This window comes from Uloborus diversus, chromosome 3 (genome assembly GCF_026930045.1).
Source record: "Uloborus diversus isolate 005 chromosome 3, Udiv.v.3.1, whole genome shotgun sequence".
NCBI lineage: Eukaryota > Metazoa > Arthropoda > Arachnida > Araneae > Uloboridae > Uloborus > Uloborus diversus.
This window is the reverse complement of record NC_072733.1, coordinates 34,288,402-34,303,858: the sequence shown is the minus strand read 5'-3', so window position 1 is coordinate 34,303,858 and position 15,457 is coordinate 34,288,402. Positions and strand designations below refer to the sequence as shown.

The 15,457-nt window shown below is 31.3% G+C and overlaps 1 protein-coding gene across 3 annotated transcripts in view; it reads right to left on the bottom strand.

The window, feature by feature from the left end:
* Window positions 1-15,457, bottom strand: part of LOC129219185 (myosin heavy chain, skeletal muscle-like) — a 232,031-nt gene that overhangs the window by 133,197 nt on the left and 83,377 nt on the right. For all 3 annotated transcript variants that reach the window (XM_054853504.1, XM_054853506.1, XM_054853505.1), the window contains exon 2: window positions 1,998-2,143. In XM_054853504.1, the coding sequence (XP_054709479.1) occupies window positions 1,998-2,027 (30 nt within the window). In that variant the 5' untranslated portion in view covers window positions 2,028-2,143. The remainder of the gene's footprint in view (window positions 1-1,997; window positions 2,144-15,457) is intronic.

The window sequence follows — 15,457 nt, the reverse complement described above, 5'->3', positions numbered from 1 at the left end:
TACAATTACTTTCTCTGGATGAAATAACCTTTCATATTTTCGAGTCTTTTTTTTGGGGGGGGGGGGGGGGGTCAACTTATGATTTTTTTTGTATTAACTTAAAAGAAATTTTAAAAATCCTTAAATCCTTACATAAATTAAAGAATCAAGTTTTCACTTTATTTAGAAAATTATCAGGGAGAATGATTACATATTGCATTAGAAAAAAATGATGACGAAAAACCCAACCCAATGACATTGGAGAAAACTTAAACCGAAAACAAAAGTTTATAATGATTTTCTCCAGATTCAATACCTTTTCCCCTATATTTGCGTCATATTTGGTTCGTGCACTCAAATTTTGATTTCTATATGTTAAAAGAATTTTTTTAAAATTCTTATACAAGTCAAAGAACTAAGTTTTAATTTTATGAGGAAAATAATGGAACAAAACATTGTATATTGCATTAGAAAAAACTGCTGCCGAAAACAAAAGCTAGCAAAAAATTTCACCTGAACTGACAGTATTTTTTCACACAAACGTCATGCTTTATGCATCGTTTTAAAACTATTATTTACATTGTTTTGTTTAAAAAAAATTTATTTGCAACTGAAAATTTCAAAATTCCTTTTGACGAATTTGAAAGAAACAATTTTTTTTCCACATTATCTTTCAAGAAATACATTGCAGCAAATATCAACTTTGTATTTTAAACACTCTTCTATATTAATCTTCTAGTTTTCTCTTCTTACTTTGGATTAGTACCGGTTATTCTAGAAGTTTTACCTATATCCTTTACACTTGATTCCCCCCCCCCCCCTTTTTTTTAAAATTATGTTAAAATTTTTATTTTTAAAGTGAGGCGAAATGTTTCATAGCTTCTTTTAGATAAAGCGGATGAATAGTTTTTGACTGAAAAATTAAACTTTTAAGGGAACAAAACTATCAGTTTAATTTTGTATGTCACACATGGTGAACTTGAATTATTGTAGTTAATTGAAATTATTAGGTAAATTAAGTATTATTGCAAGGAAACTAATCAAATTGGGGCTTGGAACGTTTAGGGAGTTGAAAAACAATGAACTATTGATAAAACAAATGTTTTCAAGACTACATGTATCGTAATTCAGTCAATAACGGGGGGGGGGGGGGCAAGGTACTGGTACAGCAATAAGACATCATTTTCCTCATTCAATCGACTATATTTCAAAATTTAACAATTAGATATTTACCATTAAAATGTAAATTTCCTCTAACGAACTTCAGAAAGCTTATGAGGAACATAATCGGGTAAAATCGATATTATACTTATCTTGAACTGCATCCAATATTTTGCATTTATTTCCACAAACTTAGATCTCATTCAGCACAAATTTATGTTAGCTTATGAACCACATAATCTTTTGCAGCCACATACGGAACTTAGTCCTCTAATGTTATATTGAAAATCCAGATATATGTAATTCAGTTATATTCATTATTTTATTGACATATTTATGCACTAATTAGGTATTTATTTATTATTAGCTTAGGTATTTATTACTAAATTTAACTATTTATTTGTTTTTATTTTTCCGCTTTCAGAAGAAAAAGACATTAAAATTATCTTTTTAACGCAATTTCGGAAGAAAGTATAGATTTTTTTTTTTTTTTTTTTTTTTTTTGACGCAGAAAAACTCTTCACCCTAACGTAAATTGATATGCTTTAACTAAAAATGCACTGAACAACAATTATATGTGATAAATCTACGGTATAAACGTGATGTTGTGTCTTGTTTCATGTGACAGGTTGAAATTTAACCCATATAAGTCAAGACACTTACCAAAATCGAGACTACTTTTGAAAAACATAAAGATAAACGTGAAAAAAAAAAAACACATAGGTAGAAACATAAAATTTATTCTTGATAATATTTAGCTAATTCATTTTGATTAGTTATTAAATGATGGTTAGTGAAAAACAATAACAACCTTCCAGTAAAAGTTGAAAGTATATTAAAAAATTAAAGACACTTACTAAACACTTCTGCCCCATTTCTTGAGTCATCCCCACCTCCAGCGTTATGCAGATTTCTTGACTAACACAAGCACTCTTACAACCACCTCATAGATATCACCATAATCCATGGCTTTCCTTCTTCAACGATCACATCATAGCGCAGCCTGTTTAAAGAAAAGAGTGCCTTAATTTTAGATTCCAGTTGAGTCATGAGAAGAAGAAGAGAGAAAAAAAAAAACATCCTCATTAAGGACAAAAATATTGTAAGGTCCTTAGATTTCAAGGGCAGTTATCAGCATCAAAAATCAACTCATTCACCGGCATCTAACAAGGCAATTTACCATTCTGGACGCTGGGATGAAACTCGGTGGGAAAAGAGAATCATTAAAGAAACTTTTCATACCTGCAGAGGGATTCAGTCGCTGTATTGTTACTTCCCAAAGTAATATAACACTATTAATAAATCTGTGAAAAAAAATCCCTACCTCTATTGCTTGGGTCAGGTCAATCGTCTGGCTAAAGAACTCGTTCGAGCGAAAATGCGGCTTTTGTCCCAAGTTTACTACTATATATAAGCCAGAGATAAAGAGACCGTCTTTTGTACACTATTTGCAAGAACAGCAGTTTTTGTTGTGGCTTGTTCGTTGTTTTATCTACGAGATTTTTGTTTTCCATAGTAAGGTCCATTGACGTTGAAGATGAATTTACAGATACTACTTGGGTTTATTTTCCGTGCTTTGCTTCGTCCATTGTTTTAAGCAAAGACACAAATAAATATAAACTGTTTATGTTTGTGATATTTTACTGTGTTTAAGATTTCTTGTGTTGAATGAATGTTTTTGAAAGTTATTTCTACTTACTTCTTAAATGGCTGCAATTGAACATAAAATTTAAATGGCTCATTGATGCTGTTTCTTTGAAGAAATCGTGCAGTCGAGTTTGTAGTTAGGTTTTATATTGTTCGTTAAGTGCGAATGCACTTAAGAAAAAAATTCAAGTTCCCACTTATACCTGTAGTTATATGAGTCGTTTATTTTCAAATAGATTCAAGTGCATTTTTTGTTATTGCAAGATATTAAAGGGTTTGCATATCGAAAGATTTTTAAAACATTGGTATAATAGATATATTTTTGTGTTGCGGCATAAGCTCACTACGTAATTTGTATGGGGGCTCATTGGAGCTCTGATCCTGCATTTATTTCCAATTTCACATAATTTTTACAGTTTAGACCGAATTCAGGCTATAGGACTAAAGTAGTGTTCTGAAAACAATAGGACTCTGTATTTCTTTTGGTTAAAATTAAGCACTGCATAAGATAATTAAAAAAAACTTTATTATACATCTATGGACTTTTATTAATTAATACCTTATTAATTTAATTATTTCATTTAATTAATTATTATGCATTTTTACATAAAATAAATAAAAAATAAATAATTTTTATTATTAATTATTTGATAAAAACTATTAACCAATGAATAATAAATATTATTTATTATTAATCATATATTGAATTATTTTCATTGCTATTGATGATTCATTTCTTCTTCAACAGCTAGTACACTGGACTATTTTTTGCTACTTTTAACTGATTTTAGCAACTCAATGGATCACTGGGAAAACGAACCAAGTCCAAACTTTGGATTTAAAAAAATGTAAATTTACTAATAAAATGACAATTTCAAAAGAAAATTTTTTTCAGAGAATTTGCTAAATAGTGTTTAACTACAATTAAAATTTTCATTAATGTTATAAAATGAATTAATAAAACACAGAACAAAAAAGGTGATTTAAAAATTGAACTTATGCCGTTTTTCCAGTGGATGCCATTTTTAGCGAAAATCTCGAGGCTGCACAAACAAATAAATAGACGTTAAACAGCAAGCAAAAATCAAACGATACGATAACTATTTAGAGTAGAAAGATGTATTTTTGGGATTAAATTTCAAATAAAAAAAGGACCACTCATCGATTTTTTTTTTCAAAACAGTCTATAAACCTTCTCAGCACTAACAAACACAAACTGAGAATTTCAATGAAATCGGTCCGGTAGTTTCCAAGTTTACCTCGAAAGTACACATATAATTTATGTTTTAGTTTTGAAGATTAAACGAATTACAACTATAAATGCAAAATGTAAAAGGCTTCGGGGAGAGGCGAACGATGGCAGACAGGTAAAAGTTTCACACTGTAACTACTTTTCGGTTTCAGAAAATTATAATCCAGTGTAGTTAATGTGTAACTTTAACGTTATTCTGAAGAAACATTTGAAAATACTCCTTTAAAAATTGACACTGGAATATAATTGTGTGACATTACCTTCTGTAACAATTAAGAAGGTCAGCAGAAAAACAGTAAAATCTTCGAATAAAACTAAAAGTTACAATTTTAGAGCGAAATATTTTTTGAAAATTGATTTGTAAAAGAATATGGTTTGATTACAAAAAATAGATTGGTTGAAATTTTAAAATAAGATTTATGTTTTGAAATGAATGAATAAAACATAAAGCAAAGATTTCATAAAAGGTAGTCTTAAGTCGTTTTCCTAATTTACTTGAAAATGTTTGAAATTTGAAGGATGGCAACGGACAGACCAAAAATGTAAAAGTACTAATTACAGTATAAAACTATTTATCTGTAACATTTAAACGCATATCACATTTTTAAAATGAACCACCTCCTTTGAGACTTGCACAGTTTTCGTGGACCTAACCTTTACAGTTCTTGCACTTAATCGAATCTTCATCAAATAATCGAAATCTTTGCCACTCGCTCCAAAGACTGCAATAATCTTCGTCGTTGCAAAATGTCAGTGTTTTCTTAGCCCTATTGCCGTTCTGTTTTGCAGTGCAAACTAAGATTTGCACTGCATTTTCCACTGCCGATTATCACCCGAATGATTGGTGTTCGATACCAACAGAAATAATGCCATACGGAGCGAAAACTATCCGCACTATCTTTCGAAAACACAGTAATTCTAAGCATCCATGTAATAGAGTACGGCATAATGTTTCTATTCGTCAACTCAAAATACAAAAGAACTTACTTATATAGCTGTAACTTTGAAATAAACTTAACACCGTGCCGGATAAAACACTTGCAAATAACTTAAACCACAACTTCCGTACTAACTGAGAGGGAAGGCAATTCACTTCTAAGCCACTGGAGACTTTTCTGTCACGATAGTGGTGCAGACATCTGCTTATATAGCCAAGAAGTGTTGATAACCCCACACTCCTATATTTATGCATCACTACCCAGGTACCAATTTGTGACGTAAATGGTCAGATATCTACTCTCCTGTTCTATCCAATCAGCTCTTTTTTTTTTTTAAATCATCCCAAGAATTTTAAAAACAACCTGAGAATTGTAATCTCGACAATTCCCCAAGGTATCACATTGCACGAATAACTAAATGAAGCGTACAAATAAACTTTATTTTGGTTAGTGATTTGGAATTGAAAGCGGAGGAATCACTAAACACCCCATTATATATTTTGACGTTTAAATGAGAATTCTGAAACCGTGACTTTGTATACGAAAACTCATAGACGTGAACGAAGTCGGTTTTATAGTAAACAACTTGATTGTTGTTATTGTGGTAATATGACAAAAGCCACAATCGCCGGTTTTTTTTTTTTTTTTTTTTTTTGAAGATTTAGTCAAAGTTAGTCAGCTGGGAACCAATGCTAAAATGTTTATTGGAATCTACTTTCCAGAACGTTCTTTCTTTAAACAACTATGAAAACAAGAAGCAAACAAACAGCAACTTAAACAAAATTCTCGGTGTTGTGTATTCTAGAGGGAGAAACGTGGTAATTTTCTCAATTGCACTTTCTCACGATGGAAAGCGTTTATATTTTCTTCTATCTTTAAACGTGCTTAAAAATGCGTTTTAGCGAAAATGAATGAACAAATAAATAAAAAATAAATTTAAACAAAATAAAGTTGCTAAAATGTAAAAAACTTATCCTGTTGAGATTTGAGACAGTGAGATGCAAGTGCCAAAATTAAAAATTTCAAGATAACCTGTACAAATGGTAGGAGAACTTCTCATCTGTTTCGGGGCAAAAGATAGAACTATTATTCCTGGTAGGTGCTGCCATATAACAGAATTTAGAAAAAAAAATCAATGAAAATCTATCAAAGATCTGAAATTGAAATTTGTCTTTTTCAAAACTTTAAAGAGTTCACTTACATCCCTTTGCTTCTCAGTTCCACATTTATAAACTAATTTAGACAGTACGTTGAGGTTAGAACTTTAAGATAAAGATGGAAAAATCTCGAAAGTAAGTAGAATGAGATAAAAAAAAATGGAGGGAGATAGTAAAATCTAAAATGTTTTTTTTTTAATTGAATTTAACATTAAAAACATCTTAAAACAGTTTTTTGAGCTGACTTTTATCTCATTATGTCCATATTGATGGGTACCTGTTATTTTCCCCAGTTTTCACTTGTAATTTCATTAATGCTAAATTCATCAAAAATGGTATGACGAAATGAATGCACAACAAATTAATAATTTCAATTGCAACCTTTGTGCAACAAACTACTAATAGTAAACGTGAAGAGCAAGAGCTCATGAGCGCCAGACCTACCTCATAGTATAAAAATTTCTTCGGGTACGCACATCACAGCAGGCAAGAAATGTTCGCTATTATTTTAGCCGAGTCGCGCTGGCTTTGGCAGCTAACACCTAACAAAGTTGCGTCAGAAACTAAACGTTATTGTGTCATTCCACAACAAGTGATCTCGTCCTCTCCACCCAATCATCTCCAACTAGAACGAAATTTTATAGAGGTGCAGACATGGCTTTAAAACTAACCTATACAAATTTTCAGCTGCCAAGCCCAAAGCATGAGGATCTAGGATCAGTAAAAAAAAGGGGTGGGGGGCTCTTAAATCGCGGATCAGTTTCGTGAAACGAATTGCCATGTTCAGGCAAGTCCCCTATTTTAGGCCATTTGGAGTACATTTTTTTTCTTTTTGAGGTATCCTACGCTCTCATGATTTTTGTCTTGAAGCTTAAAATTTGCATAAGTTATTTTCAAAGGCATGTCTGCAACTCTCTAAAATGTCCTCTAAATCGGAGATGTTTGGATGGGAACCACCAGGTCACGTGATCTGGAATGAATCTATCATGTTTAGTTTTTGCAACAACTTCACGAACCCTTGCCACCTCTTTCTTGCCAAAGCCAGCGTGACTCAATTTAAATAATTGCGAACCTCTCTTACCTGCTATGATGTGCTTACGCAAAAAAAAGAAAAAAAATGGGCCTTTTTACTATGACGTAGTTCTGGCACTTATGGGCTCTTGAACTATAACGCTTATAAAGCACAAACAAGCAATTAATTGCAGGCACATACTTCGAGGTTTCAACCCTTTTTCAGTGCAAAAGTACGTAAAGGGATCCCAGATGACTGTACATTCAAAAACATTTTTTGAATTGTTTACAATGTATTTGCACTGATTTTTTTTTTTTTTTTTTTATTTTTTGCATTTTTTGTGCATTTTGCATTTTTTTTTGCATTGCATTGCATTGCATTAAAATGTTTAACTATGTGTTGGTAATTGCATAATATTTTGGATAGTACTTCATGTTTAAAATTTTAAACGAATGTTGAAAAATTGTTTTATTACCCTAAGTCCTTTTTTGCTGTTTTGAAAATGACTAACTACGTTATTTTAATAAATGTTTTATGAAATATAAAATCATACAAAACTTAGTCTTTTGACAAATATAATTTTCTCACGATATCAAGAAATCACAAAAAGTAAATTTCTCAAACTTGAATTAGAACTTTAGTCTTACTTTGCGACGAATTTCAATAAAACTTTTTTACATGTGTCAGTATAAAGGAAACATGACAATTTCGAACACAGTTTTTGGACAAATATTTTTTCTAAATTCTATTTTCTAATAAAATTTTCAAGTTAAACTTGTTTGTTTAAAATGATGAAATCAGTGGTAATATACCACAAGTTTGAAAAATATTGCATACACAAGTATCTGGAACATTTTTTTCTGCGCAGAGAAAGCTATGAACTTCTGGATGAAAAGTAACTGTCACAATAATACTAATGATATCATCAACAATGAAACTAACACAATATTAACTACATCTCCTCTAGATCCTTCAGTTAGAACTTTTCTTGGATTGAAAATGGAGTTCCAGAAACACGAGTCTTCAATATTTTTCAAACGTTCATTTCATCATTTAACGGCAAATACATGGTATGATCCAAAAGTAATGAGCCTTTGTTTAAAAAGAGAGATTTATTGAGTTGATCGGTACAACTGACTAATAGTTTTAAAAATAGACACCTCCTGCAACAATGTACTTCTTTAGGCGGCTTTTCCATGATTCAAAGGCATCCCTGAAGTCCTGTTTTGGGATATTTGCAAGGGTTGCCTTTACATGTGCTTAAATGTCCTCGATGGAATCCAAACGTTTCCTTTTCAGCTCTAATTTTAACAGTGGACACAAGAAGAAGTCTGGCGGCCACAAACCCAGACTATAGGAAGGCAAGGGCACCACGGAAGCGTTGACTCGGACCTTCTTCAGTCAGAACTCTCGGCACAAGTTTCGCGCAGGCTTTCCGCATGTGCAACTTCTCCGTAACAATGCGTTGCACCGTTGTCTCCGAAAAATGCTTTTGCTACTTGGTGGAGACTCAAACACCAATCCATGTTCAAAAATTCCCACTCGTTGCACATTCACGTCAGTAGGAGCCGAGGACGGGAGTCCAGACTAGGGTTCAACAGTCACAAAAGGCTTAGTACTACTTTTCTACTTGCGAATAGAACAGACACTCAGTCCCAAACGCCTGTTGAAGCACTGCTAACGTTTGCGAAGGAAACGGGGAAGCAAAATTTGATCTCTTTGTGTTGTTCTGACGAACTTTCCATTTTGCCGTGTCACGTACCACCGTATAGGGGTTACTATTAAAGCTGATGGTACCGCTCCGAAAGCTGGGAGCAACTGATCTGCGCTGCGCTGTAAAGCCAACGACTCCCACCACTGTCGCTGTCAAGTGTAGCGAGCTGCATTGTATGCATCCGTCAGTATAACGTGAGGCTCATTACTTTTGGATCGTACCATGTATGTCATCGAACAATAATATAAATGAACTCTGGAACAATAAATAAATAATTCAACGTTGTTATAACAAAAAATTTTGAAAAATATTGCATACACGAACACGAGCTTCTGGAACATTTTCTTCTATGCAGAGAAAGTTATGTGCTTTTGGATAATAAGCAACTGTTAAAATGATGCTGATGTCAACAATGAAACTAACGCAACATTAGCTTCATCATGACTGATGCTTAGCCCTTTAGAAGCTCTTAACTTTTTTTTCCAGAATCACGAGTATACAATATTTTTTCAAGCAGTAACTTCATCATTAAAAGGCTAATATATCATTGAACAATATGAATAATCAACGTAAGCAAAGCTAAAATTGTCAAAAAAAAAAGAGAGATGATTTCTGCTTTCCTTACGTTTTTTCTGCTCGTAGTTTAACTGAAAGAATTGCCGTATAAATATATGAGCCGTTTTATTTTGAAAGTAGAGCAGGTCCACTTTCTTGAAAAAAAAGAAGATAATTGTAATTTCAGATTAAACTTAGTATGATCTTTTCATCCGTAAGCAAAACTTTGAATACAAAAAAATCAGAATGTACTAATATTTGAGAGATGAAAGCTTTCGCTCTTCATAAACAGCATTGATCATTAAAATTCTTATATTTAAATACTAGACAATAACAAAAAAGAAAATTGACTTGCCCCACTTTTAAAACAAATGGCTCATATCATTATTTCTAAATTAAACGGAAAGAGTGAGCAGAATTTCATTTTCAAATAAATTCATCGTTTCAGATCTAATTGGAATATGCCATAATAGATCATATATAGCTATTTTTCGAATGATTTCTCCGGTTAATGAACTTCACAGGTCATCAAAATCAACAATCCATCATGAAAACTCAACTTGAGACAAGAAATAAAGAATCCAATATAGCTTTAAATGGAAAAATGGGTTCACAGGCTTTTTAAATGCAACAGATTTAAAGGACCGGTTTTTTTACTCTGAGAAAAATGTGGTCATTTCTGGTTTATTCCATTTTAAGGACCACACTTAATTATAAACATTCGTAAATGTACTTGAAAGAGGTGAAGCAATGAAAATCGGATCTAAAGAATGATTTATTGGTTTCAGCAACCTGTTGAACTTGCATTAAATAAAGAGGCTGTTCGAAACAGCAGGTGGAAAAGGATTACACATCAAACTCTCTTCTATAGCTGGCTTTTCTGAAACAGTTCACATATATCAAAAAAATTATTGTCATTTGGGGTAAAAGAAACATGTGGTAAGTGGAAACAAACTGTATTACCACACTTGTGGCAATTTTTGAAGCGAAAATGTTAGTGAATAAAACTAGGTGACACATATAAGAGATTCTGAAAGTTCTGCGTGTTTCCAAACAATTGCGTGGGTGTTATCATTGTTTGAAGATGACACTGAAAAAAGTTGGTTTTTAAAGTTTAATGATCTCACATTTTCCTCTCGAGCTATAAATGCGAAGTAATTGATTTCAACTATCTTTTTCTTGCTATATGGATGGTTACTAAAAGCATTTACTTATGAATTTCACCTTTTCACCCCGCACTGAAAGAGCCCACTACTAGTGACCAACACATAGTATCAATGGCGAAATATACATAGCAACAATGGGGCAATAGTTAAATGAGTAGTAACAACAATTATGATACTATATAGGGGAATGTGAGGCAAAGTGAAATAGCGGGGCAAAGTGAAATATTGACTCCGCTTTTAGCGCCACCTATATTGTAATATTTTAACTATGTAGTAGGACATCTAGTCTATTCCAGTCAGGGGGAAAAAAAAAACACCGCCGAAGATTAAAGCCCATGATAATACTAGCAATTTCCAAAAATTGCCTACTCATATTGTAATGTTTTGTTGTAAATCTTTTTTTTTTTGGTATTTTAAAATGATAAAGTTCTTGTTATTAACATTTTAAATACTCTTTGAGACCTTATTATATTCGGAGCCGTATTTATTTAGTTAATATTAAGCTTATTTGTATTTTAAATATTTTTTACAATTAGTCAAGTACATGCGGGGCAAAGTGGAAGTTTATTTCATCTACTCAATCAATCATTTTCTAAGTCACTTACGTATTTATTTGATAATTTATTCATTTTCATTCCTTCATTTAGTAATTCACTTATTGGTGTTCATTTTCTTACTCATTCACTCTTTTACTCATTCATCTATTTTTCTTCATATATTAAATAATTAATCAATGAAATTATTCATGTATTGTTTCATTATCTTTTTATTTATTCATTCAACCTTTGATTTACTGATTCATTTGATAAATTTTTTTTTAATAATCGAATAAAAAGTGTTTTATTAGAAAAATACTTTAGTTTTCAGTTTGCCCCATGAAAAAATAAAGTGAAAATGTCTACTTTTTTTTCGAAGAGGTAAATTTACTGCCAAAAATAAAAAACTACTGTTTCAATGCAAGTTTTATTTCAAACACAATGTTCTTTCTTTTTGTGCTGTAATTTTGAAAACAAATTTCCAATCTTTTCATTTTGAAAAAGATCAGTCGTCTTAACTATTTCACTTTGCCTCACATTCCCCTACGGTGTACTTAATCTTGTCTAGTACGGAAATATTTAGAAATTCAAATGACTAAAGAGTCACAATATTTTTAGTATAATGAATAAGAAAACTGCTTTTTTATATATGCTGCATTAGACACTGAAATTTAAAAATAATTCCCATTGAAGCCTAAAAACATTTGCATACAGTTAAATTCATCTGTTCTTCACAAACCATTTCCTCCATTGCAGAATTAATCCGAAAATGTAGAGGAAAAATCCAAACCTACTCGCAGTTTCAGGTACTTAACTTGAATCCTATATTAGGAGTATTGGGGGCCCTTAAAGTAAAACAGCTCCAGGGTTTGTCTGAGGTTAGTTGGACTCGAGCGTAAGCAGAAACTTGATTTCACCTTGCATCAAGTTCAGAGGGTCAGAGGGAAAATAATGAAATGTTCCTGTCATACTACGAAACAGAAGATTGGCAGGATTCGAAAACTTAACCTGTTGTGTGCCAAATATTGTAGTCAATGGTTATTCGTTCGATTATCGAAATGATCGATTATGTGTCACTAGAGATCATGAAAACAGCTTGAAAAGTTTTTGTTCTCAAATTTTAGACGTTTTATGTCTATTAGTTTAATGGAAGTGGTGTTATTGAGCGGAAGGATTTTTAAAGCAATTAAATTCTTGTTTTTTTTTTTTTTTTTTTCAGTTGGAAGGTTTGGTACTGACTTTTTCAGTAACTGCACTCATATAAAAAAACCTGATTTTTGATAGTCAGATCTAAGACCAATAGGGCCTCTTCTCCTTTAGATGTTATTTACCTCCCCTGAAAGTTTGTTACGAACTTTGTGAGACGCGCTTAATATGTCTTTCTTCTTACTTGTTTAAGAAATATTTTATGACTAATTTAAAATGCTCAAAAAATATTTTTTTTCTGCTGATAGGGAATTTTTTTCAAATGATATGAAGCTTTATTTGACTCTGAGCGTCTTTAAAGACTATTTTGGACAAAAAAAATCGGTGTATGGTATATACAGTGTTTTGGCTTCCCCCTCCCGATTACACCGTAGCAAGTTTCGATTTTTATTTTTATTATTTTTTTTTTAATTTTTTTTTAAACAATGAAAACTCCTCATAAGGGAACTAAGGTGTAATTGCTCAGATGCCATATAAGACAGTGAGAAGCAAAGGGATGTAAATCGACATTTTTAAGTTTTGAGTAAAACGTGTTTAAAGATAACGTCCTAGGTAGGCTTTCATTGAATTTGTTTTCAAAATCATGCTGTACAGCAGCACCTACTAGGGCTACTAGTACATCTCTTGCCCCAAGGCAGAAGAGAGGTTCAACTGCCATTTGTACTGGTTATCTCCAAATTTTAAATTTTGCCACTTACATCCCTTTGCTTCGCATTGCCTGATATGTAGTAAACTTGTTTCGAAAAAAAAATAAAAAGCGTATAATAAAGTAAAAACTATCTTACCAATTTACAAAGTTTAAATTTTAATTAAATCGATCTATGACATGTTAACTGTCATATTTTCATCCTCCCGATTTCACATAACAAGTTTCTCTTTGTGATTTAATCCCTCTTGCATTTCATGAGAGAAGAGTTTTTAAGCAATAAAATATAAATGAAAGAAAAATCACAAGAACTTCTAACACAGAAATTAAAGCCTCATTGCTTAAATATCATCTGTTTTACACTTGCTGTAAAAAATTTAAACAAAATAAAAAAAAGATAAAAAATAAGAAGTGTATGATAAAGTAAAAACTCTTCTGTCAATTTATAAAGCTCACATTTTAAAATTAAATCTACCTATGGTACGAATTTATTAGTAATAAATTAGATCTACGGTAGGCATGCCTTTCGCTTCCACCCTCCCGATTACACATAAGAGAAGTTCCCTTTTGCCATTTAGTCCTTCTTGTAGAACTTGAGAGAATAATTGTTCTGCAATAAAATTGGAATGAAAGAAAAACCTTAAAACCCCCGATAGGGAGACAGAAACGTCCTTAGCAGTAAGTTACTACCCCCAAGCCAGGGCTAAGGCAGAACATATATATATATATATATATATATATATATATATAAATATATATATATATATATATATATATATATATATATATATATATATATATATATATATATATATATATATATATATATATATATATATATATATATATATATATATATATAAAGCGTATAATGAAGCAAAAACTCTTCTATCAATTTATTATCCCACATTTTAAACCATTATTGTCTTAAAATAACTGAATATAATCTCCAACAGAAAAAGTTAAACACCCATTAATGATCACTAAACAGCTTGCAAATTTAAGTTTGGATAAAATCATTTTAATTTTTGAAAACCACTTTCAACTGATACCTTTTCGAACTACTTCGCATTGCTTTTGGAAGCATAAGGAAGTAGAAGCAAAATTGGAGCTGTTGAGACAAAACTTATCATTAATGGGTTACTTATCATTTCAAGGTATATTGAGAATGGCAACTTCATTCCATCAGCTAAAAATATTTATTGCATTCGTCATGCATTTAGTATATCTCAAGGGCTTTTGTAATTATCTGACAAAAGATTAACAATACTAAACAAAATTACGCAAAAATAAAGCTTTTTTTTCCCTTGACATCAATCAAAATATTTTGAATTGTCAGCGGGCGTGGTATAATTTATTTAACATTACGTTTTCTTCAGCGCAAAGTGCTTTTACATCCTAAGAGGGCAATATATCATTTTATCAAAAACAAAAAATGCCTTTAAGCGATTGCTCCATTCTGTAAAGTGCATTGTGGAAAAAGGTAGAAATAAAAAATATATACATATATGAGTATTTTAAGAACAAAGTAGGCCAATATATTAGTGTATTAGTATCTCGTTGGTTATTACCACCGAATTAGTTTTCATTCTATATGTAACAGTATGATTAATATTAAATGCGAGTCCCAGACGAAGTAAATCTTCATGTTCTTAAATAGAGTTACTTTTCGAATGGTCCCACTCACAGTGCATAGTAATTACTTTTTACAGCTTAGTTTACATACAAATCAAATTATTTACATGCAGTAAAACCTCTTTGGTCACCACCAGTTTAGGGATTTTTTTCAGGTCCCAGTCCCATTGAAAAGAGCCCTCCCTGTATTTGCTTCTGATTGAGGAAAACTTGTTTTAGAGAGAGTCACAGAGAAAAATCACAAAAAATAATATCTTTAAAAAAAATAAATAAGAATTATCTACCAAATTTTCTAATTTTCTTCAACGTTCAGTTTTTTATAAAAATTAACTGGCAGTTGGAAAAATTTGCTCAATACTAAAAATTCTTCGATCCTGTGAAAAACAAAATCGACAACACAACAAACTAAAACTTACCGAAAGTGTTAGTGCGCCTGAAATCTGAAAAAATATAGTATTGCTGCAGAGCAAAATAATTTGCATTAAAAATAAATTGTTTTCCTTCTCTCTCTCTCTTTTTATGAACTACTCTGTAACGGGTTCCGTTACTTTTGAATCACCTTGTGTAATGCAGTTTTTTTTTATTTAATTTTTTTGTCTTGAATATTTATTAGATTCCTTCGGAAGCCAATTGATAAGGATAATAAATAAGTAAATAAATCGTAAACGTGGGGAGCAAGCATAACAAAAAAATGCTGAAGAATGGATTGAATTTCTGGAACAAAAGCAAAACATATTATATTCTGACACAATAAAATGTGAAACACTTGGTAATAAAAATATTATTCTCTTATTAAAAGGGATTTATATTTATACATAGATATATATGCATTATATAATCGGTTAAAAAATAT